We start from the raw sequence: 23309 nt of genomic DNA, 5'->3' as shown, positions 1-23309 counted from the left end.
AACCTCCCTTCCCGAAGGAACTAAGCTTTGAGCACCTTCGAGGTACAGGGCTCTAAGTCCATGATGTCTGATTCTACTACTTCGTGACTTGGGGAAGACAACCCAGTGGCCTCTAGAGCACATTCCTTCCATAAAAAAGGGACACCAGCCCACCTCACAGGCCATGAGGCTGGACAGAGAATGGGCTGCCTGGAAAGGTGTTCTCCAAGCCAGGCAGCAAGAGGCCAGGAATCCAGTGGGATTCCCCAACACGGCGCCCGCTGTGTCCCGGTGGTGACCGCTCCCACATATCTGGGCCCCTGGGATCTTGGGATGGGGGGCGGGCAGCTTAGAAGTAACTTTGTCAACACCATGACAGTGACCCTGTGTGCAGCCCAGCCCTGCAAGAGCAGCAGGATTTCTGTGTCACAGAGCAGCAGCCAAGTAACTACGTGACCAAGGGCCCCCAGCTGGGAAGTGGCAGGTGGGACACTACAGTCCAGAGCCCCCAAGTCCGCCCGCCCAGGCAGGTCTCCAGAGGCTGGGGAGCAGGGCAGGGGAGGACCCCAAAGGAACAGGGAGAGAAGCATCCTCAGGCCCTGAGCGCTGTGGGAGCACAGGCAGCCCCAGGAACCCCGTCTGCACCCCCACCCCTCCCCCCACCATATCCTGAAACAGCTCTCCCCAGAAGCAGAGGCAGACACCTGGTGTGCCTAAGGGCTTTCTTTTTTTTTTTTTTTTTTAATGTTTCCTCACTGTTTTAACAATACCATGAAAAAAAATATACAGTTTAGAATCTGGAGCTGACCGCTGAGTCTGGATGGGTTTCGAGGGGTAGCTGGCAGGGGCCGCACAGCCCCTTCTGATTCCTCCCCTAGTGGGAGCCACGCTACTGGAAACAGCACCGACGGGGCCCGGAAATCAGGAATTTAAGTTAGTGTCTGGATCAGGATCTGACAAAACACGGAAGACTAGAGCAGCTACGCCCGCTGGCCCCAGGCTGGGTCCTGTGGTACGTCTGTCGGTCCCCCTCCCCACACCAGCTGGGAGGGGACAGGAGAGGGTAGGTTAGCTTGTTCCCAGGACCGGAAAATCACCCATTAACCCTGGGCCTTACACCCAAGCTCCCACTGGATTCCCTGGGGCAGGGTGATGAGGACCAGAGAGAAATTTGAATTTCAAAAGAACAAATAGTCTTTTTCTTTAGCGTAAGTATGTATCAAACACAGAGGGGGCATACTTATACTAAAAAATTTTCCTTTGTATGCCTGATGTTCTAATTTATCTCAGCATTCTAGTTTTGTTCTGTTGCTACATCTGGCAACTCTATACACCCTTAGGGCCCTCCAAAGTGGGGGAGGGTTTCTGCCGGCACAAAGGCCTGAAGGAAGGGGAAGTAGTGTGTGTGTGTGTGGGGGGGAGATCCAGTCAAAAAAGCTTTTATCCCTCCATAGGAATGATATATTAGTTTTTAAAAAGTCATTTTCCAGGAACTTTCTATACTGGCTGCCTTCAACTGTTAATAGCTATGGGGCAGGAGGAGGGACAGAAGAGTGCGGACACCCGCCCCACAGGTTCTAAATAAAGTTTGGAAGCACTTAGTATAAAGGTTTTCTTTAAAAGGATTTGATTTTCCTTCTGGCAGCAGACCTAACAACAACATTGTTCCAGATACCACTCTGGAAGGATTTAAACGTGACAAGAACAAACAAATCAATGTTGAAGCCAGTGCCCAACCTATTTCTAGTGTCTTCCTGGAAGAGCCCCTTCTAGAAAATTCCAGAAGCCTGAGTTCTCCTTTTCGTTCCCCATCCTGTTCTCTTCCCCTAGAAGGGGCTGCGTTTAGTGCACACATTCGGTCCGGCTTTGCTCCGAGGGGCTCCAGGCTTGTGGTGCATGAACCTGGGATGAGGGACAGCGGGGTGCTGGGGGCCTGGGACCACCATTCCTCCTGCCACAAGCCACAGGTCACAGGAGGAATGCGAGGAGAGGAAAGGGACAGCCAGTTCCTTCTGTCAGCCCCCGCCTGTCCCACAGTGCTCAGAAGGGCTGGGTGCTCCCTGCAGCCCTGGCCAGCTCCCCACGGCCCCCACCAGCACCTCTCGTCCGGGAGGTCCGGGGTCTGCGACCTAAGTCGGGCTCTTGGCTGCCCTGCACAGGGGACGGGGCAGGGAAGGGGGGTGGTGGCTTGGGGGCAGGGAGGCCGGGAGCCCCTCACACTCGGATCTCCTCATCCTCCTCCTCGTCCATGAAGGAGAACTCCTTGTCGGGCTGCCGGGACAGCGGGGCCCGGGCCCTGTCGGGGCCCCGGGGGACTGGGCTGCGCTCGTCCAGGACGCCCGAGGTGCAGCTGGACAGGGAGCTGCTGTCCCGTGTGGTGTGGCTGCCTTCACTGCGGGCCGAGCTGGGGCTGGGGGCCGCTGCCCACCCCTCGTCCTGGGGCAGGTCTGGGCCGGCCGCGCCCTCCTGCCTGGCCCTTGGAGGGCCCGCCGCCACCGCCGCCCCTGCTGCCACCGCAGTCAGGGGAGCCTGCAGGGTGCTGTGTGGTGCTGCGTCCCCGTCGTCATGGTAACCGCCATCCTCCTCCTCCTGTTCCCACTCCTCTTTGTCCATGATGCTGAGGACGTCGCCCAGCATGGAGGGTCCCAGGTCAATGTGGAAGGACATGATGGACTCGGCGTGCTTGAGCCCCAAGCCAGCCTTGGGCACGATGGGCAGCTCTGTCAGGTCCCCGAAGGCCTGCTCGTCCAGGAGGGGGTCCGGGGAGTGGGGGGCGGCCGCCCCGTTCCGCCGGGGCCCAAGCTCCCCCTCGCCCACTTCCTCCTGGCCGCCCTCCCCGGAGCTCGCCTTCTTCACGGGGCTGGACGACAGGCTCTTGGGCAGCTTGCCAGAGCCCTTCTCGGCCGCCTCCTTCTCGTTCAGCTGGGGCAGGGACATGGCATTCTTGACGAACAGAGCGGAGTCCCGCAGGGAGCCCAGCATGTCCCTCTGCTCCCGGTCCCCCCTGGTCACCGACTGCGACCGCTTGCTGCCCCGGAACTTGCGGGACAGGAGGCTGCGTTTGGAGGACGAGGAGGCGGCCTGCTCGTCCAGGGACTCACCGTCCAGCTCTCCGGCCTTGCTGTTGAGGAAGGAGGTGTCCCCGAAGGCGTCCCCGGCCCGGCCCACGTGCATGGTGTGCCGGAAGTCGCCCAGGGGGGCGCTGATCATCTCGGCTGTGAGGTCCACGCGGGAGCGGCGCTTGGAGTGCACCGAGCTGGACACGAGCTGCTTGAGGATAGGCATCTTGCTCGGGGGATGACGGGGGAGCTCCCGGGGGCACAGCAGGCGGCTGGGGGTCAGATCTCAAGTCCGGCGGGTAGACGGGGTGACGTGGAGGAGATCATAGGGCTGCAAGGAGAGAACAGCAGACAAAGGGTTAACCCCCACTGGCCACACAGCACCAAAGCCCAGTGGCCCAGAGAGGCTGCTACTCAAACCTCAACCCTCCCACCAAAACCAGCTCCTGTGAAATAAGGCGGCCATCAGCAATGGGCATCTCAACCCTGCCTTACCTGCCCTAGCCCTGCCCAGGCACTCGGGTCAGGGGAGCGCTTTTTACAAAGCCAGGCGGAGGTCAGACATACTCCCCCTGAACCCACGAGAACGACGTCTGCCCCCAAGCCAGGGTGCCACCGGAGCGAACGCGACCACACTGGAGGAGATGGAGGTACACAGGCGAGTCCACGTGGCAGTCCAGGGCTGGACACATGCTGTAAGTCCTTCCTGCTGTCTGACCTCAATCCCTGCAGTCAGGGGACACTTCAACCTGAGTCACAGTCCTCAGAGGAGGGAGCCGACAGGACGGGCCCCAGAGAGACGCTGCCGGACACAACTCCTCCCCGTGTGTGGGCGGCCAGGCTCACTTTCTGAATCAGAACTGGGGTGGGGCTGCCGGGACCCACAGGACCAGCTCCCCAGCCTCCTAGTCCTTGCTGGATGTCCCATAAATGAGGAACCCGCCTGCGACCTCTCCACCGTGGGGCCAAGCTCTTTGCCGAAGACTCACTCTGTGCCTCTTGGAGATGAAGACAACTGCGCCTGATTTCTTTAACCATCGGGGTGGGGGGCGGAGAGGGTCCAGATGATTGGCCCCCGAGATCCTCAGACCCCCAGCAGAGGCTGGGCCATCTGAAAGCTAGAGGAACCACCCACATAGCTCCTGGCAAGCACCAAAATGAGGTCCTGTGTTGGAGCCAAACGGTCCCCTTGTCCTCCAGAGCGACCGGCTCCAAATGCTAAAGCTGGTAGTGTAGGGCTGAGAAGGGTGGGGAGATGGGGTGTTGCCCCCCAGTCTTGCCAACAGTTCTCAACTCAACCTTCATGGCAGCCCTATACTTCCAACCGCAAAGGACAACCTGTAGGTACCCCACTGGTTTCCTCCTCCTCCCCAACGCTGCCCCCCACATCCCACCTGACCCCTGACACGAGCCCAGAGGATGCCCATTTTTCCCCTTCTGCCCCTCTCCAGACCATTCATCACCTTTTATCTAAAACAAAACCCCTCCAGGACTCTCCAGCGCAGACCCCTGGATCTGCCACCAGTCCTCCCCTCCCTCCCTCCTCAATGCCATTCCTTGCTGTCCTCTACCTCTGCCCTGGGCCCCCTGCCCCTGGGCGGCTGCCTCCTGGACTCCAGGACTGGACAAATGCAGGTCCCTGGTAGAATACCCTGTCACCTGCCTCACCCAACATCCTCAGGGCTCAGATGACGCGTCACTTCTGGGAAACGCCCTCTCGGCCACCTCTCCTCTGGCCTCCCAGCACTCTGGACGTCCCTGCTCTCGCAGACACCGCTCCCTCATTCTATTCCCGCCCACCCGGCTGTAACCTGCCCACTGGACACGAGCTTCCAGAGCGGGTCTGATGGACCTGCTCACCGCTGACGCCCATTGAGCAGACCCACCGAAGGCAACACCTCTGTCCTGCCTACAGACCGCTCCGGGGTTCCCGGCCGGACCTCTCTGTCCTCCAAGCACCCCCTCCCCTGGTGTCCTCGCTCCTGGTCCAGCTGCTGACACCCAGTCTGACGGCTCCCTCCCCCAAGCAAGTGCCACCCTTCCCAACCCCGTGCCAGCCCCAGGCAGTCCTACGCTTGTCACTCCGGCAAACAAAGTCCTGTAGGATGTGTGGCGGGAGCCAGGCACCGGCGCAGACCTGCCACACAGGTGACCTGGGCTGGGCTCCGAGCCAAGGAAGGACTTTCCTGGATGGCCTTGAGATGACCCACTCTGGCCGTCAGCTCTCCCTCCTCTTGTTCCTCCTTCTCCCCACCAAACCCTCAGGCGAGTTAGCTTCCTTTACCCCTTCCTTCACAGTTCAACCTGAACCGTCCCTCCAGCCCACGTCCTGGGATCTAACCTCTGAACAATTAGACGTGTGTCAGCTAGACCAACTGGCCAATGTTTTTTATAAAGGGTCAGAGATTTGAGATTTTTGGCTTTGTGGAAGATACTGTCTTTATAGCAAGAAAGCAGCAACAGACCGTATGTAAACAAAGCATATGGCTGTGTCCCCATAAAATTTTATATATAAAAACAAGCTGTGGGCCAAATCTGGCCCATGGGCCATAGTCTGTGGACTCTTAAACTCATAGAAAGTACTGGCCTCAGGGTCATCCCCTCACCACTGCTCAGAAGAGGGTCACCCTATGTGACCCTCTGGGCCAGCCATGGGCTCTCAGGCCAACCTTTGGGGGAAAACTCTCTTTGGCTAAAAAAGAGAAAGGGAGTCTGCAGTTGGCTTCAGACTTGGTAGGAACGGAAGGAAACCAAACCAGGTTTCCAGGGACACTCTGACACTAGGGAACCCCTCAGGCTTCCATGGCCACCCACCAAGCAAGAATGGAGAGGGCTCATGAACCTGTCTGCCTCTAATCACAGAGTCCTGGGATTTCAGAGACCTGGGAGGGAAGGGACACCCAGGGTAGCCCCAGAATATAGGCGTACTGAAGCCAAGTGACTTCTCCAGGTTTGTTCCCCGGAGGGTGGAGCTGGGCGAGAAGCTGGTCTCCTGGTCTAGTGCTCTCTCTACTCTGCTCCAGACCTTTCTCTGGCCTTTGGTGGGTAGCGCCCCTCATCAGTTACCATGACCCACAGAATGCCCCCTACCCCGCCTGCTTCAGGGCCAGGGGAGCCCAGAGAGAGGAGGAGTCTGGATGCTTCCTCAAATGTCTCCAGCATCTCCGGGCTTGCCAAATGTCCCAGGGATGGGGGGCGCAAACAGTTCTGAACACAGCTATGGAATTAAAACTTCTGCTATTTACCATGTACACACGCACAGAAAGAGGAGAGGCAGGGCAGGGGGCATGAAGGGCTAGAATCGTGGGAACACGGACATGAACTTGCAGAGTTGCGGGAAGGGTTTCAAGGCAATGGCAGGAATCCCCAGACCCAGTGAGCAGCCAGCCCCTTCTGAAGCCACTTCCCTTCTGAAGTGCTCCTCCTCACAGAGAACAAGACAAACCACAGGACCCAGCAGCCAGGGCCTCAGCAGACCTGGTAAAGAGCTCTGTGGCCACTCACAGGGGCCTGGTACTCTGGCCATCGTGACTATGGGACAGGAGGGTCCCATCAGCCCCCACTTCTATCCTGGTGGGCAAAAACAGGAGAACAGGTGAGAGAGGCCAGCAGGGACACGCGAGGGTCAGCCCCCAGCACCTGGCTCGGCCCTACGTCCCAGAAAGAAAGAGAAAGTCTGGCCAATGCTATCTTCTGCTTGTGGTCTCACTCTCTGGGGGTGGGAAGGAGGGTTTTTGGCTCATAAAAAACCAAAGCATCTCCAATACCCAGCGTGAAAAAGTCTCAAGAGAGCTGGGGCCTGTACGAGTCACCTACCTGTCCCACTGCCTAGCTAGGAATCCTGGAGTCTGGCCCAGGTCTGGGTCTCTGGAATCCTAGAGCTCAGACCCGACCTGCCAGGCTTCAGGGCTGGTGGAGAACCCTAAGCTCTGAACACAGAACAATGTGGGGGTGAGGAATACTGAGATTAAGGACCAGCAGGTGGCCAGGCAGGTCAGGGGGCGGTCAGGACACCTAAGAGCCCACCAGGAAGGGGATCGTGCCAGAGAGAGCTGGCTGTGTCTCTGGCAGGGGGCGTTGCTAAGTGAGATGACTCAGCTCTGGGGAAGTGGCTAAAATAGGCTGCCAGATGACAGGGCGGCCACTCCCCACAGCCTGCCCAGGGCAGGGCACCCCTCACCCCAGCCCGGAAGCCACATCCCACTTTCCTGGCAGAGCAAAGGAAAACCCTAGCAGGAATTCATGGCTCTCCCTCACTCTCCCCAGCCTCTGATGGGACTAGACTCCCCTACCCTTGACCCCACCAACCACAGAACATTCCTTTAAGGCAGGAGCAGGGAGCCCTTCCCGGAAGGCCAGGCCCCTGGGTTGGTTTACCCCGACCACACCTGCGGCTCAGTTCTGCTCCTGGGACTCCAGAGGACAGCTCTCACCTGGACCCCTCCCCCATCCTTCCTGGCCCGTCACACACAGAGCACCCGCCTCCCAGATCAGCCAGTCCAGCAGCAGCTAGACAGACAGAAGGACAGGCTAGACGAATCCACAGCTCCCTAACACCCAGGCCCTGGCCAGCTGCTGGCAGCCTGACCAAGGCAGGAGATAGAACTAAGCTCTCCGGTGGCAGAGGGGCAAGCTCCCCACTTCTGCAGCTGTCCTGCGGGTCACCCTACATCAGAGGACACACGCTTCAACGCCCACCGCATCGCCCCTGGGTGGCTGTCCCTCCATCAGCTCTGCCGAGCTGTCCTAATGCCCATCCGGGGCCAGCCCTGAGCAATATGCCTGAACAGAAGGGAGTATGTGGTAAAGGACAACCTGTCGTGGCTGGGAATGGCTACAGGAGGCTTCATTCATTCACTCATTCATCAAATTCCTGCAACCCGTCAATTTCCCATACTCTTTTAGGCCCTGAAGGCGGAAGGACAGTGAGAATCACAAGCTGGATAGGCCCCCGGCCTTCCTGGGGCATGTATGTACTGTGAATGCGGCCGGGCAGGGGAACAGGGCCCTACGGACCCAACTAAGACAGTCTCTCGCAGTCCTCGGTGCCCAGAGGGAAGGAAATGAGGAAACGGGAGCCAATGTGGGTGTTACGGGACGGCGGGGGGGGGGGAGTGGGGCCTCTGAGGAAGGGGCTCTGTGGGCTGAGGAACGGGAAGATGGTCAAGGGCCACCGGGCGATAGCACAGCCCCTGCAAACACCCAGAAGTGGGAAGAAGCTGGTGGAGTTCGAGGAACAGAATGAAAACCCAGGGGCCACCGGCCTGGCAGGAGCTCAGATGGTGTTCTAGGTATGAAAGGAAACCAACAGGTAGTTCCTGAGCAGGGAAGTCATCCAATCGGTGCATCTGGAGCTTTCCACAGTGGCCAGCTCTGCAGGCATGGAGAGCAAGCAGGGGCTCAGGGCAAAGAGAATGAGGGCCAGGAGATGGACATGGTGAGGAGGTGGACGGAGGGGGGGGGGCGCGTATTCAGGGCATGTTCTGAAGGTAGGGACGCCAGGATCTGCTGAGGGCCGAAAGGGGGGAAGAGAGAAAAGACAGAATCAAAGGGGACTCCAAGCCTTCCAGGCCCCATGCCAAGCGCCACAGGCCTTCTGCAGTGCCAGGTCTCACCCAGTGGGCTACGGACCCTTCTGCCAGGTATGCAACTGACATGCCACCACCAGGGAGAGGTTCATTTGGCCAGAACGAGGCGGGGAGGCATCTGCCACACGGCGACTGCCCTCTGGAGTCACGCAGAGAAGGGCTCATGCGAGCAGCGCAGGGAGATGTGGGCCGCTGGACCCCAGAAGAGGTTACGGGCTCTGGCCTGTGTGGCCAGAGAGAGTCGGTGCTTTCTGGAACACTTGGCAGCCTTAGCCTGACAAGATAAGACGCGCCAGCCGAAGGCCAGAGAGAGCTTCCCTCTAGCCATGAGACAAGGGCTGCCGAGAATGGGAGCGAGCTGGGGACACTTCGATCCACACTGTTACAAAGGGCGGGCGGGAGGAACCTCCACGGGGGCTGTGGTATCCTTTTAGCTGACTTTGGTACTATTTGGAATCTTTTACTTCCTTCACATGCCCTGCAAAAGCCCTCAGATTTGAAAGTGTGCTATCTACACCGGGAGATTAAGAAGCACCGGTCTTTGAGCCTGAACAGTCTCTTTTTTTTTTTTTTTTAAAGATTTTTATTTATTTATTTATTTTACAGAGATCACAAGTAGTCAGAGAGACAGGCGGGGGTGGGGGGGCAGTTAGCAGGCTCCCTGCTGAGCAGAGAGCCCGATGCGGGGCTTGATCCCCGGACCCTGAGATCATGACCTGAGCCGAAGACAGAGGCTTAACCACTGAGCCACCCAGTTGCCCCAAGCCTGAACAGTCTTTAAAAAAAAAAAAAAAAAAAAAAAAGCTCAGAATGGGAACATGGTCTTTCGTGACCCCTCACTGTACCACCTGCGTTTCTGTGTCAAGTATCTCCTTAAGATCCTGGGAATGGAGCAACCAGTGTCTCAGAGACGGTGAAGCCACATTAAGGGACCCGCCGAGGTCATGGACGGGAGCCAAGCCTTTGTCACCACACCAGGACTCTGGCCACTACCGTGGTTTCCCTAAATAACGGCTTGAAAATGAGTATGATTCAGCCACTTCTCCCATGGGAGCCCTACCCTATGGAACGATTTCAAAAAGCAGAGGGGAAAGTCACATACCCAGATATGCACAGAAGCCTTCTTTATAATCTCGAAAGGCCGGAAACCACCTAACAGCCCGGAATAAGGAACTGGCTGTTAACGGACTGACACGCAGCCACGAGGAGGAAGGCGATCACGAAGACTGGGCTGCCACATGGGCCACTGGTGACCATGGGCCATCACATGGGAGGAGGCAGAAACAGGCAGGGCTTCCCCTGGTCTACACAGAGTGATCCAAGCCTACACCAACAGAGGCTTAAAGGAGTTACATCAAGCTCGAGAGGACACAGGCATTTTGTTTGTTTCCTTTAATGTGGTAATGCTATTTTCATAACAACACCAGTAATAATAATAATATCCCGAAGCATCAAAGGCTTAAGAGAAAGATGTTCATTTCAACACCATCTCAGAAGGGGCTGGTTCTCAGGCTCAGTACAAGGCCCCAAGCTTGGGTCTCGGGTCTTGGGTTCGCTCTCTTTGCGCCAATATGTCCCCCCACCCCCACCAGGGATGTCTGTTGTCCCTCCCTCCCTGCCCCCAAGCTGGAAGGATGCATTTATTCCAAGTCCCGTGGGAGGAGGAAGGGGGCAATCTACAGCAACCTGAACCAAGGGGAGACACGGAGATTAGGACTCCCCCGAAAGAACTCGCTCCCCAACAGCTGCTTCCTGATGCTTGAGCCTCTTTGACTAAGCAGGAGAAGAAAGATAACGATCATCCATCCCCTCTACACCGTCACCGGAGACTGGACAATTTCCAGTGCCACTAAAGCTCCAAGTTGGAGACCAGCCTCCCACGTGGGTGATCCCACAGCGGGATCCTAGCCAAGATGCCCTGGGCAGGTTCTGCCTCTGCTGCTTCCACAGCCCTAGCTCAGCTCATCGGGAGGCTGCGAGGGAGCAGAGAAAAAGGCTGGGGTCCCACAGGACCACCAGCACTCACAGTGCTCCCACAACTAGCCAACCATCACGTCTTGTGCGGACAGAGCAATACTATCATTTACCGGTGTCTGCCACATGCCAGGTGTTGTGCTAGGAAAGGGGAAACTCATGCCCCTCTCCCTGCAAGTAGGGTGTCAAGATTGCCCCCATTTGGGGCACCTGGGTGGCTCAGTGGGTTAGGCTGCTGCCTTCGGCTCAGGTCATGATCCCAGGTCCTGGGTTCGAGCCCCACATCAGGCTTTCTGCTCAGCGGGGAGCCTGCTTCCTCCTCTCTCTCTGCCTGCCTCTCTGCTTACTTGTGATTTCTCTCTGTCAAATAAATAAATAAAATCTTTAAAAAAAAAAAAAAGATTGCCCCCATTTTACAGAAAGGGAAACTGAGGCTCAGCTGGTGTCGGCCTCTCCCCACACAGATCACTCTCACAGCTACTAAAGAGTGACTTAAGCTCACTTCTGGCTGACCTCAGATACACGGTTTTCTGAATGAGATGAGGCCTCCTGGCCCATTCAGATGTCCCCAGCCAAGAATGTCCCCATGGAAGATGGGGGTGGGATGGCACTGGGGAGGCTGGTTCTTGGAAGACCCCTGGAACCAGGACTCTCTTGGATGGGTTTCCCATCAGAGACCTGCTCTCAGGGATGGCTCAAATGGGCTCCTCCTTACTTAGGATCTCACTTCAGCCTTCTGCTCAGAGCAACCTCCCCATGTTTGGATTCCCTGGGAGGGGAGACGTGGGGGGTGGGGAGGACCACACTGGAGCAGGACTCCCCTGGCACATTTAGGAGTAGGCTCAGCACGAGGCCCTGCCTCCAACATTTCTCAGGTCTGCCCTACTCTAGGCCCCATTGTGTGTTTCATGGGCCTTCCCCTGCCAAGAAGGAAGACCAGAGCCTTGACCAGGCTAGGTGCCCTGTGCTCGCTCGGCCACCTGCCTGCATGCCCATCCCGACCAGGCTCCCTGACCCAAGGGTGCCACTGCCCAGCCACGCTTAGGCAGATCCCATCTCCTGGAGATGGATACTCCCTGCTTCCTGGAAGAAAGCGAAAGTGAACGAGGCCCGGTTCCAATACCTGCGTCCCCCCGGGGATCCCTGCTGGGGGAGTGGGAAGCAGGGTGAGCCCGGCCCAGCTCCTCAGGACACCAGGCTCTTGCCAGAGCAGGGCTCACTCCACATACTCTGTACCATGCCTTCTCAGTGACTTCTGCCTTCTGCTGCTTCTCTAGGGGTTATTAAATAATTTATAGCTACACTGTCCAATGGGACAGCACCAGCCTTATGCGGCTACAGAGCATCTGAAATGTGGGGGGTCCAAACGGACATGTGCTAAGGGGTGAAACATACAACAAGACTTCAAAGATTTGGAATGAAAAAAAAAAAATATACAAAACAGCTCATTACATTTTGCTATTGATTACATGTTAAGATGATAACATTTTGGGGTACCTGGCTGGTTCAGTTGGTTGAGAGTCTTGATTCTGGCTCAGGTCATGATCTCAGGGTTGTGGGATCGAGCCCCATACAGGGCTCAGTGCTGGGTGTGGAGCCTGCTTGGGATTCTCTTTCTCCCTCTCCCCACTCCCTCTGTCTCTGCCTGCCCTGTACCATTCATTCCCCCACCACCGCCTCAAAAAAAAAAAAAACCAATACTCTGAATGTGTTGGGCTAATATATTAATCTCACTTATCTCTTCTTACTTTTTAAAATGTAGTTATTAAAAGTGGAAATGATATATGAAACTTACAGAACCTTCCATGGCAGGTAGATAAATAGAGATCCACTGTTCACATTTGGGCGAAAATATTGACACGTTAACAAATTTTAAACTAAGTTATTTTAAATTCAGTACTAAATTCCTGAATTATATACCCAGTGGGCCACTAAGGAATGCCGGGTTATTTCCATTTTGTCTGAACTCTGTAACAAAAATCCTTCCTAGCTAAGTTGGCACAAGTCCTTATTCCAGAGGATACATATAAGTGAGTTAAGTAACTTTTTGTTTCTTACTGTTAACTTGTTTTCCGGAAGGTTCTAGTTACAGTTACAGTTTACCGGAAAGTTACAGTTCTACCAGCACAGGATGATGGTATCCAGTACTAGGTGTTACACCTTCTTTAGTTAGAAACAAAAACAAGGGGCCTGGGTGGCTCAGTGAGTTAAGCCACTAACAGCTCAGGTCATGGTCTCAGGGTCCTGGGATCGAGCCCCGCATCATGCTCTCTGCTCAGCAGGGAGCCTCCTTCCCCCCCTCTCTCTGCTGCCTCTCTGCCTACCTGTGATCTCTCTGTCAAATAAATAATAAAATAAAACAAAACAAAACAAAAAAACAAACAGTAACCAGCACACTTGCAAACTTGTAATTTGTACTTCTTTTCACTATTGAGGAGGGTGAGCATTTAAAACCTGTTATCATTGGCTTCTGTATCCTTTCTCTTGGGAATGGTTTGTTGAAATCATTTGCCCATTTTTCTGGGGAAGGGTTTTACCTTTTCCAATGGATTTGTAGGACTTTTTTAAAAAGTATCATACAATTCTTTATATACAGACACCTCCTACTCACAACTGTATTTCCAGACTCCCCTTTGTGTTCACAGATCTGTTGATTTCTAAACCAGGTCTACACTGCTGCTCTGTAAAACGTGTTTGAGCATCTAGTAGGGTAACATCCCTACTTAACTTTTTTTTTTTTTCTAAAATGCTCTTGTTTTTTTTTTTCTAATGTTGTTACTCTTCCAGATGGACTTTAAAAACATAAATCCCCAAAGAAATCCTGGTGGGATTATGTTGAACAGAAAGGAAATAAGAAATAAACTTGGAGAAGAACAGACTTGATTGCCACATCAAATCTTTAGGCCAGGGGCGCCTGGGTGGCTCAGTGGGTTAATGCCTCTGCCTTCGGCTCAGGTCGTGGTCCCGGGGTCCTGGGATCGAGCCCCGCATCAGGCTCTCTGCTCAGTGGGGAGCCTGCTTCCTCTTCTCTCTCTGCCTCCCTCTCTGCCTACTTGTGATCTTTGTCTGTCAAATAAATAAATAAAATCTTTAAAAAAAAAAATCTTCAGGCCATTGACTCAAGTCTTCTGGATACCCTCCATGAAATGTGGTGGGTTTTCTTCCTACAAGTCGTACATGGTCCTGGTCATGTTTATTCTGGGTCATTTAATGCCCTCTTATTGATCTAAGTGGGTTCTGCCTCCTGCTGCTTTTCCACAGCTATAGGTTCTGACCGTCATAGCTGGTAAATGGGGAAGCTACAATCTTGATTTATACATATTTAATGTCCACCCTACTAAACTTGGGACTGTCTAGCACACAGGGAATCAACATTAGGGTTGGACCTTTTGGGCCCTGCAACTAGACAAGCCCATCATCTGCAACTAGTAATAATTCTGTCTCCTCCATTCTTTATTCTTATCTTATTACAACTGCTACAATTGCTAATATAACATCGAATAACACTGCTGACAGGAAGCACCTGTTCTTGGCGCTCGACAGTAATATTCTCAACTTCCGGCAATCAATAAAGTAACTGCTGGTCACACAATCCTTTATTTTAAATATTTAAACTTAAAAATTGACGCTAGATGCAGTTTTGGGAAAACTTATGTTTAAAACATACTTGCGTAAATGAATCTGCTTTTTTGGCCCCGAACTTCAGGAGATTCAAATTCAGATTAAGTATTTGTGAAATTTAGCATCCAAGTGAGGATGTGCTACAGGAGCGAAATACACACTGGATCTTTTGAAGACTTTCTACGATAAAATAATGTAACATCTCGCTCATTGTTTATGACTATGCGCTGAAATGGCAATCTTTTGGATATGTACTATGTTAAATAAAACATTAAAATTAATCTCATTGGTCTTTAGTTTTTAAAATGTGGCTATCTGGGCGCCTGGGTGGCTCAGTGGGTTAAGCCTCTGCCTTCGGCTCAGGTCATGATCCCGGAGTCCTGGGATCGAGCCCCGCGTCGGGCTCTCTGCTCAGCAGGGAACCTGCTTCCTTTCCTCTCTCTGCCTACTTGTGATCTCTGTCAAATAAATAAATAAAATCTTTAAAAAAATAAAAATAAAAATAAAAAATAAAATGTGGCTATCAGAGGACGGAAGGCTACCTATGTGGCTAGCGTGGTACTCCACAGGCAGTGCTGTTCTAGAAGGATCTCTGCGAACCATGATGCTCACCACTGGATTCAGAGACATTCCTGTTCATTTCAGAGAACTTACAATTCTTACAGTTCATGAACAAATGAAGCCAGTAACTCAGCCAGGCTCAGTTGTAGTAGGGAAAATGTGCTATGGCTTAATTTACCCTTTAATGGCTGGAAAACACAGAAGCAGCTGTCCTACCTCGCTCACACAGTGACTTGTAATCAAGGGAACTGTGGAATAACACTTCCCAGACTGGGCTGTGGTGACTCTCAGGCCGGTGCCTAGGAAGCCACTCTGGTCAGGGAGATCCTAGCCCCAACCTGTGGATCTCAGGTGGATAGGCCCTTCCTGGACCATGGGTCACCGCAAATATGAGAAACAGAAATCACATTCCCTGAGCTTTCATTCCGCACCAAGCAGCTGCTTTATCCTGACTACACACTGCCTTTAAAAAAAATAATAAATAGGTGTGCCTGGGTGGCTCAGTGGGTTAAAGCCTCTGCCTTCGGCTCAGGTCGTGATCCCAGGGTCCTGGGATCAAGCCTCACATCGGGCTCTCTGCTCAGCATGGAGCCTGCTTCCCTCTCTCTCTCTCTGCCTGCCTCTCTGCCTACTTGTGATCTCTGTCAAGTAAATAAATAAAATCTTCAAAATAATAATAATAATAATAAATAGAAGTAATAACACCATCCTGTTTTCTTCCCCACAATCCCATTGAGTTATCACCACCCCATTTCGCAGATAAGGAAACTGAGGCTAAGAGATTGCCTTGAGTCCCCAGGCCACAGACACTTGCTAGGGACAGAGCAGAGAGAAGGGTCTTGAGATCTGCCTGATTTTGAACCCTGGGCTTTTCCCCCTCCACCAGAAGGGGCACCAGGGTGGGTCAGAAGCCATGCTGGGGCCCCTGAAGGTTCTGGATGCACGAACACCCACAGGATACGCATTTTTAGAAAAATTTATTTATTCATTTGACAGAGAGATCATGAGCAGGAGGAGGGAGAGGCAGGAGGAGCGGGAGAAGCAGACTCCCCAATGAGCCAGGAGACCAACATGGGGTTCGATCCCAGGACCAGGAGATCATGACCTGAGCCAAAGACAGTCGCTTAACCACCCGAGCCACCCAGGTGTCCCAGGATACATAGTGCTACACAGCATTTCAGGTTAAAATGTCTCTAGTCTGGGCACGCCACTCCAGGGAAAAGTGCAGATAAATCCTGGGAAACACAGACCACAGCCAGCTACCAGAAGCCTTGCCCTGCTCCTGCAGGGCTGGGAACAAGCCACTCTGCCCTCCAGCTCCTTCACCTTTATCCCTGTATCCACCTCCCTCCTAATCGTGAGCTTCTGGGCCAGGGGAGGGAGGCAGGGAAGGCAGTGGGAGCGGGAGGGAGAAAGCCTCCTCACCACCTGGGAGTTAAAACAGCTCTGGAAAAAAAGACAAGGCATGACCCATGACCCCTTGGGGGGGGTGGACAGGAAGCTACAAGGGAGTCAAGATGAAGAGCCAGTGACTCAAGGGCATTCAGCAACTCGGCTAGTGGAGGCGCTCTTCCTGGAGACGTGTTTCCCCCAGCCTGTCCCGGGACGGACGGACGGATACAAGCACCGGGTTGCCATCACAGAGGAAGAGCTGGGAGAGAGGAAGAGGTGCCAGAAGGGTGGTGGGGGGCTCCGGATCAGCAGCCCCAGCGCAGGGCAGGTCTCCCTCACCTGGGAGGGGCCCCCTTGCTCCTCCCTCCCGCCCAGAGCTCCTGCCTCAGAAAGAACGCAGCTGGGCTTGAAATCAAATATGCCAAGCCCTGTTCGGTTTCACTTCCCTTCTCCTGAGTGTACAGTGCTCAGCGGAGGAATGGGGACAATGGAGAGAACACTCCCGGCTCTTGGCTCTTGGAGGGGACAAATGGATCTATACTCGCTCCAGAACAGGCTGCGAATAGGTCTTGGCCTTGCCAGGGTGCGTGCAGGGTAGAGGCAAAGAGCATGGACCCGGGAGCCAGGTGCCTCCCGGCCTGGCCACATGGGGCGCCTGCTCCGCACTAGCTTATAGTTTTCCAAGTGATCTGATCCATGACAGCACGGACCTCCCAGTGTCACCGCCCGAGGAGGTGAGCGCTCACCTGTGTGCCGTGGAGGTGCTATGACGTGTTCTCTCTCCCTCTCAGTGCATACCCCGTGTCTGTATCTGGAAAAGCAGGAGGAAAACTCCAGCACCCCCAGTGACCGACGCTCTGGCCAAGTTCAGAAGGACACGTGATGAACCCGGGACACCTACCTCAGTGTCATCTGACAATACCCCATCCAAAAGGCTCCAGGGCTGACCCTTTTCGAAGTCCTTGGAGGGTCCCCGGGATGAAGCATTGCAGGGAGAGGGAAACTCCAAGCTTCTGAGGCCCGGCGTGGGGGACTCTAGTCCCCCCCAGCCACAGATCCAGCAACCTGAGACCTGGTTTCCCTGCCCACCTGACTTCCACCTTCCCGATCTTTGTGTTGCAGGAGGGAAGAGCCTGGCTTCTCAGACAGGACTTAACACTCTTTCTGATTTCAGCTTGATGGGGGGTGGGGAGAGATGAGACAAAGGTGGGATAAAATAGCTCCCTGCCCTTCCTCTCTAGGATGAGGGCTGGATAACTCAGGAATCTGGGGGCGCTCTGGGGGCTACCAGCAACTGATAAGGCGCAAATCCTCCACACTCTCCACCCCTCCCCCCAATAAAACACTGCTTGGTCCATAGGACCTAATCCAGCTCTCAACAGAGATGTAGAGGCTACAGTGGAGCCCAGAAAAGGCTCCTTTTGTGTCCTCCGGGGCCAAGGGCACTAGTCCCCTTTTGCTGCTTCAGGGTCAAGGGCAATGCTGTAAGGAATAAAGAAGGGTTGCAGGGAGCGGGTCTGAGGGTACGAAGGAGGGGCAAGAGCAGAAGTTGGAGCGCAGATCCTGGCTGCACAGCCACCCCGGGAAGATCTGAAGCTGGGGTCAGCAGCTCACCTTCAGTTACCCCAAGAACGCCACAGACACAGGTGTACGGAGAACCTGGAGACCCTCCCAGGTCCTCCCAGCCCCCCATGGCTAGGGCAGGGCAGAAGACAGTAGCCTGAGCCAACAGGGGTGAGCAAGAGAGGCTGTTCCTGAGTACACACTCAGGGATGTTTCTTGCCTGACACTGCTGTCTTGCAGATGTGTCCCCCCACCCCCCTCCCTGCCACTCCCTAAAGCCTACCTCCATGAACACGCCCCACGCTGCCCTTGCCGGGCCCAAAAGGGAGCCCATTCCTCAGCCTGGGAGCCTGAGTAGAGATTTCCAGTGCCCCCGTTCCTGGAGAAGGTGGAGGGGTCTGGGTGCCAGGGCTTGCCACCCTGGCACGAAGCCCCAAGCTGCAAGCTGGCAGTGCCTGGGGGAGACTCTGATGTACGTTTCTGGAAGGGAGCCCAAGGCTCCACAAGCAGCGTATTTTAAACCTGAGCTTCGAGGACACGCCAAGTGGGAATGTGGGAAACTAATAGCTTCAACTTCCTTTGTCACGCACGGCGAACAGACAAGTGCCACATCCAGCCCCATACCAGTCCCTCCCGGAGCCAGCATCCACCTCCCTGTCTGGAGAAGGCTGGCATGGGTCTGTCCTCCCCTGAGCACCCCAGAAGTCCTCTCCAGAGCAGGCCTTCAGGACTCTGCCAGCTGGCTCCAGAGTTTGGTTCCTTTTCCCAAGGTTGAGGAAAAGCCTCCAGGACGTAGGTCAGAAGACCTAAGCTTGGGTCAGCCCTCTCTCAGCATCCAGGGCAAGATTGCGTAAGCCCCATCCCTCCGCCCCCAGGCCTTATCTCTGGCATCAACCCAGATCCTGTTCCTCCAAGGGACAGACTCCTCCCTCCCCACCTAGGGCCAAGCTGCTCTGAGCCTGTGGAACGTCCAGCCCAGCAGAACCAAGCTGGAGACACTGCCCAGCAGGAGTTGTTGGCTCTCCACTCCCACCGACCCAAACCAGATAAGGGAAGAAAGATAGGGTGGGAGAGTGTGGGAGGGGGGAGAGGGAGAAAGAGAAAGCTGACGCGCGAGCCTGGCCAATATCAAACACCTTGCCTGCCACACCTGGGCACAGCCTGTCCCAGCCACAGAAATCAATCAGCCGCTCCAAAGGTGGAGGGGGCTGGAATCCTTGAACCAGAGCCAATCTGGGGCCCTTCCGGGAAAGCGCCTGACTTGTCAAGAAGGGTCTAAGATTCCTCTCCCAGGTCAACATCTGCTGGGGGTGGGGGTGGGAGAGCCGGCCCATTTTGTAATTAAGACTCTCCTTCGCTTAGGACTCCGTGGACTCCAGTCCTGGGAGGGCTGGACAGTCAGTCTCTAAGGGGCAGGAGAACAGAAGTCAATTTGGGTCCGCACACCTGACTGGGATGAGCACTGGTGGGTGGGCATGTGTAAGACAGCAATGAAAGCGAAAAAGAGGGGTCAAGAGAAAAAATGGCAGAAACCCCAGATAACGGAAAGAATGTTCCAAGCGGAGGCCTGAGCGAAGGGTTTTATATGAACCCTGGCTCGACAATGAGCAGGGGTCTGTGAGCTCAGGAGAGAGACATCAGAAGGGCTGGGATTCACCCCAAACTGCCACCTCTTGGGAAAAGACACACCTGATCACACCAGCCCGCTCCCAGTCCCTGCGTGGGTTGCCAGGACCCCTTGGGGAAGACCAGAACCCACTGGGCTATCTCCCCTAGGTTCACGGAAGCCCCCGTTGTGGGAAGTAGCAGCTGTACTCAAGGAGGAGAGGGGCGAAGTCCACACTTGGAGGAGATAAACACCCTAATCAGTCACATGGGCAGCTCACACAGGCCAAAAGGTGAAAACGGAAGACCACATGGCACCCCCACACTGGTGGGTCCTAGCTACCTCACAGGCAGCGAGCCTCCCAAGACTCCAGAGAATGGCCCATTATAGCTCCGGGAGCCTGGGAGCCACCTAGAGGCCTGGATGGGCCCAGCCTTGGGCCAGCAAACTCCCCATTTCTGGGGGGAACCCACAGCTCGGCTTCCCCTTCCTTTGTGCCCTGTTCTTTGTTCTCTTAAAATTCAGTCCGTCCTGCTGGTGGTCCCCTCCTCCACCCCAGCCTCGGAAAGGGGGCGGAGGCGGCGGGGAGTTATTAGAAACCCTGACTGTTCCAAGAAGTTGCATTACAAGGGGGCCCTCCTGCGCCGGGGGCCCCTCATTGTTTACGCTGGCTGCAGGGGGAAAGCTCCCCCTGGTCCAGATGGCCGCCGGGGGTGAGGATGAGGGAGAGCCTCCCTCCAGCACCACAAACCCTCTAGAGAGAAGCAGCAGGCTGCAGCGGCTCGGGGACCCTTTCCGCACACAACCGCGCGGATACACACCGGCCAAGAATAGGCGCCGCGGCCGCAGCGGAGGGCGTGGGAGCCAGTCAGATTGCAAAGGGCGACAAGAAAAGAGAAAGCATTGTATTTCCCCTCCATTCTCCTAGGGACAGAAAGAAAACTTCCAAAGCCCGGGCTGCAGTATCTCTACGGGAAACACCAGGAATCTGGTTTGAGTTAGCAGAGCACCCCTCCCCCCCAAGCCACGCGCGCGCGCGCACACACACACACAAACGCGCGCGCGCACACACACACACACACACACACACACACACACACGCTCATAGTGCTCCCGCTCAGTCCTCTCCCAGGAACCCGCCCAGCTACAGCCCTCCAGCCCCGGCTCCCGCTTCTCGCCCGGCTCCCCCAGTCCCGAACTCACCCGCGGCTGCCCAGCCCGCAGGGCAGCTGACGGGGTACGCACCGGCGACAGGGACAGTTTTGTACCCCCCGGCTGGGGGCGCTCCGGGGAGAGGGCGGAGCCACCGACGGCTGCGACCGCGGCTCCACCGCCCCAAGCGGGTGATTAAATCATTAACCCAGCGCTGGCGGCCGTCGGCCCGGCCAGCAGCGCTTGGCCCCGGGCGCACCGACCCCGCGCGTAGCCCCTCCACGGGGCCGCCGGCTCGGCTGCGCCCCACCCCGCCCGGAGGCGCCGCGGCCTCTCCCGCCCGGACCTCCCCCGCCGCGGCCTCCAGGTCTTCGGAGGCGGCGGGCGGGGCGGGGCGGGAGCCCGGCGGGGGTTGGGGAGAGCAGTGTTTGTTTCCCCGGCCGGTCCCTTCTAGGCAGCTCCTTCCCTCTTTCCTCCCCGGCCCGGGGACACTGGGTGGCGTGTGCTGCAGTGTGTGTACGAGAGCGAGCGCGTGTGTGCACGCCTCCGCCACTACAGGCGAAGGATTCGGCTCTTATCCACGGAGAACTCCGGGCGCACACACGCCCCCCTCGCGGAGACGGCGGGCAGCGCGCGGCGGTTGTGGTGCCCCTGCCCGCTCCGGCGCACGCCCCACTTCCCCGCCCGCGGATGGACCTTTAAAGCCGGGAACCCCCGTCTCCCCCGCCCCAGCAGCGCCCAGGGCCGGACGCCGAATCCCAGTCTGGGGAAAGGAAATCGAGGCGGAGCGCGGCTTCCCAGGCTCTCGGCCGCCCCTCCTCCCCAAAGCCCGATCGGCTCGGACAGCGGGTGCGCGGCTCCGGGTCCCAACACCCGGGCCGCCCCGCACGCGCCCCAGCCCAGCCCTTCCACCCGGGGGCGGGCACAGGAGTGGGGGTCTCTGGGCCCTCCTCCCCGCCCCTCGGCATCCTCTCCAGGCGTTTTCCATCCTCTCCGCCCCTCTGGGGGCCTCGAGCCCACCCAGGCCTCGCAGGGCGCAGGCGGCTGTCGCCTACCTGGGTCCCCAGAGACGCGAGCGCCGGGCCGGCGTGGCTGCGCTGTCCCCTCCGTGGGCTCCGAGCGGCACCGGGGCTGGAGGCCCATGTCAGCGCCGGCGTCGGTTTCCCTCTGGCTCTCGGGCTTTCTGGGCGGCGAGCCTCCCGGACACTCCCCTTCCAGGCTCCTCCCGCGCCCTCCCGCCCGCGCCCTCCGCGCTGAAGTCACGGCGCCGCCGCAGCCAATGGCGGCTGCGAACCCCCGCCCGGCCGCTTGGCCTCCTCGGTTCAAATCTGCCGGTGTGAGACCGTCCGAGCTCCCTGTGGGGAGGCCGGCCGGGAGCTGGGGCGCTGGGGTCCCGGGGAGCCCCGGCGGTGTCCAGGAACCAATATTCCCGGACCCCTGCCTCCCGGCCCGGCACCCACGGGAGATGGGAGCCCGGGGGTCTGCGCTGCTAGACCAGTGGATTCCGTCCCGGACCCTTCCTGGGATCGAGAGGGGCGGGGAGGGGCCGGCGCGAGGCCAGCCCCGAGCGGGTGCAAGAGGGGGGTTTGGGCGGGGTGACCTGGCTTTGATCGGCCAGCTTTCCGGAGGCCCGAGTCCTGTGCCGCCTAAGTATCCGCGGAGACTACGTTCAAGTTCTGCTCCGAGTGAACCTCTGGGACGATGAACTCCCGAGCCCCAGAGGAGCAGGCCTGGTCTGCTTCTCCCTCTCCCCCTCCCCCTGCTTGTGTTCCCTCTCTCACTGTGTCTCTCTCTGTCAAACAAATAAATAAAATCAAACAAATGAAATCTTAAAAAAATAAAAATAAAGCCCGGAGATGGTGTGTGGATTCCAGACTCCACTCCAACGCAGGTGGCTTTTTGTGGGACCCTACAGGAGGTCTCTTTGGGCTGGTGCTTTACCCCCACTTTGCTGCCAGCTGGAAGCTCTTCCCCCCATTACTGGCGGTCCTGAAACCACAGCTTAGTCTTAACGGTCCTGTGAAAACTTACCTGATTGGCTGGGGCGCTGCCTACGCTCCCTCCTTGCCTCCATTTTTAACACATGATTTTGTCTTTTAGGGCCAGCTGTTCAGCAGTTTGTTCTCCTTTTTACAGGTGTCTGGGGCTTGGCCTTCCCAGTTAGATTACACAGCAATTAAGCATACCTCCAGGACAAAGTCTTCACCCCTGTGTAATTCTGCTGCTCCTTATTCGAATTCAGGGCTCTGCGAGGGAGGCTCCATTCATTATGGTTTGCCTTTGGGGCAAAGATGTGTAAAACTCAACCCTGCCTTCAGGAGCTGCACCTGTGGCTGGCTCCCCAGGGAGCTCAGTAGGTGATGCTTAGACACTGGTCCCCATGGCACTGCTAGGACCCTGGTGGGGAGGCTTCATTGAAAGACAGTGTCACTTGTCCCTGATGTTTGGAATCCTAGACCTGTGAATTTCTAGGGACCTTTGCCTCCTAGGTATCTACTCAGGGTAAGTTTTGCTCCGAATTTTCAGAGCTGTCTACAGATGATCAGAGGAAGTTAACAAAATGAGGAACTTGAAGCTCGAAGAGCTACCTTGAAATTTCTGGCAAGCTCTAAGCCCCTGACTTTGGAGAGGGATTTGAGGTCTTAACGGCACCTCTGCTGTAACTTGACCTATAAGCTTTTAGGCCTGGGCGTGTGTCTCTGCCTGTCGGAGCTGTTGGGACCTGCCCTGAGGGTTTGGGTTTATTTGATCCTTAAACTGCCCCCACCCCCTGCCTCCCAAGGCCCCCACCCATCCCAAACACACACCTTTCTC

The 23309-nt window shown here is 56.2% G+C and overlaps 1 protein-coding gene across 2 annotated transcripts; it reads right to left on the bottom strand.

Moving 5' to 3' along the window:
- Window positions 1–689: 689 nt before the first annotated feature.
- Window positions 690–21956, bottom strand: CDC42EP4 (CDC42 effector protein 4). Of its 2 annotated transcripts, none has more exons than XM_047706323.1 (2): window positions 21551–21956; window positions 690–3369 (listed from the first exon to the last, which is right to left on the bottom strand). In XM_047706323.1, the coding sequence occupies exon 2, from the start codon at window positions 3262–3264 to the stop codon at window positions 2194–2196; it is 1071 nt and encodes a 356-aa protein (XP_047562279.1). In that variant the 5' UTR covers window positions 3265–3369; window positions 21551–21956; the 3' UTR covers window positions 690–2193. The 2 variants fall into 2 exon arrangements, with proteins under 2 accessions (XP_047562279.1, XP_047562280.1); XM_047706324.1 differs by lacking the exon at window positions 21551–21956 and adding an exon at window positions 20547–20704.
- Between the last annotated feature and the right edge of the window lie 1353 nt (window positions 21957–23309).

Source organism: Lutra lutra, chromosome 16 (assembly GCF_902655055.1).
Source record: "Lutra lutra chromosome 16, mLutLut1.2, whole genome shotgun sequence".
Lineage (NCBI taxonomy): Eukaryota > Metazoa > Chordata > Mammalia > Carnivora > Mustelidae > Lutra > Lutra lutra.
Note: the sequence above shows the minus strand (reverse complement) of the source record. Positions and strands in the feature narration are given on the sequence as shown.

Excerpts from the sequence above, each read along its gene's own strand:
- CDC42EP4 (XM_047706323.1), bottom strand. The coding sequence starts at position 3,264 with ATGCCTATCCTCAAGCAGCTCGTGTCCAGCTCGGTGCACTCCAAGCGC.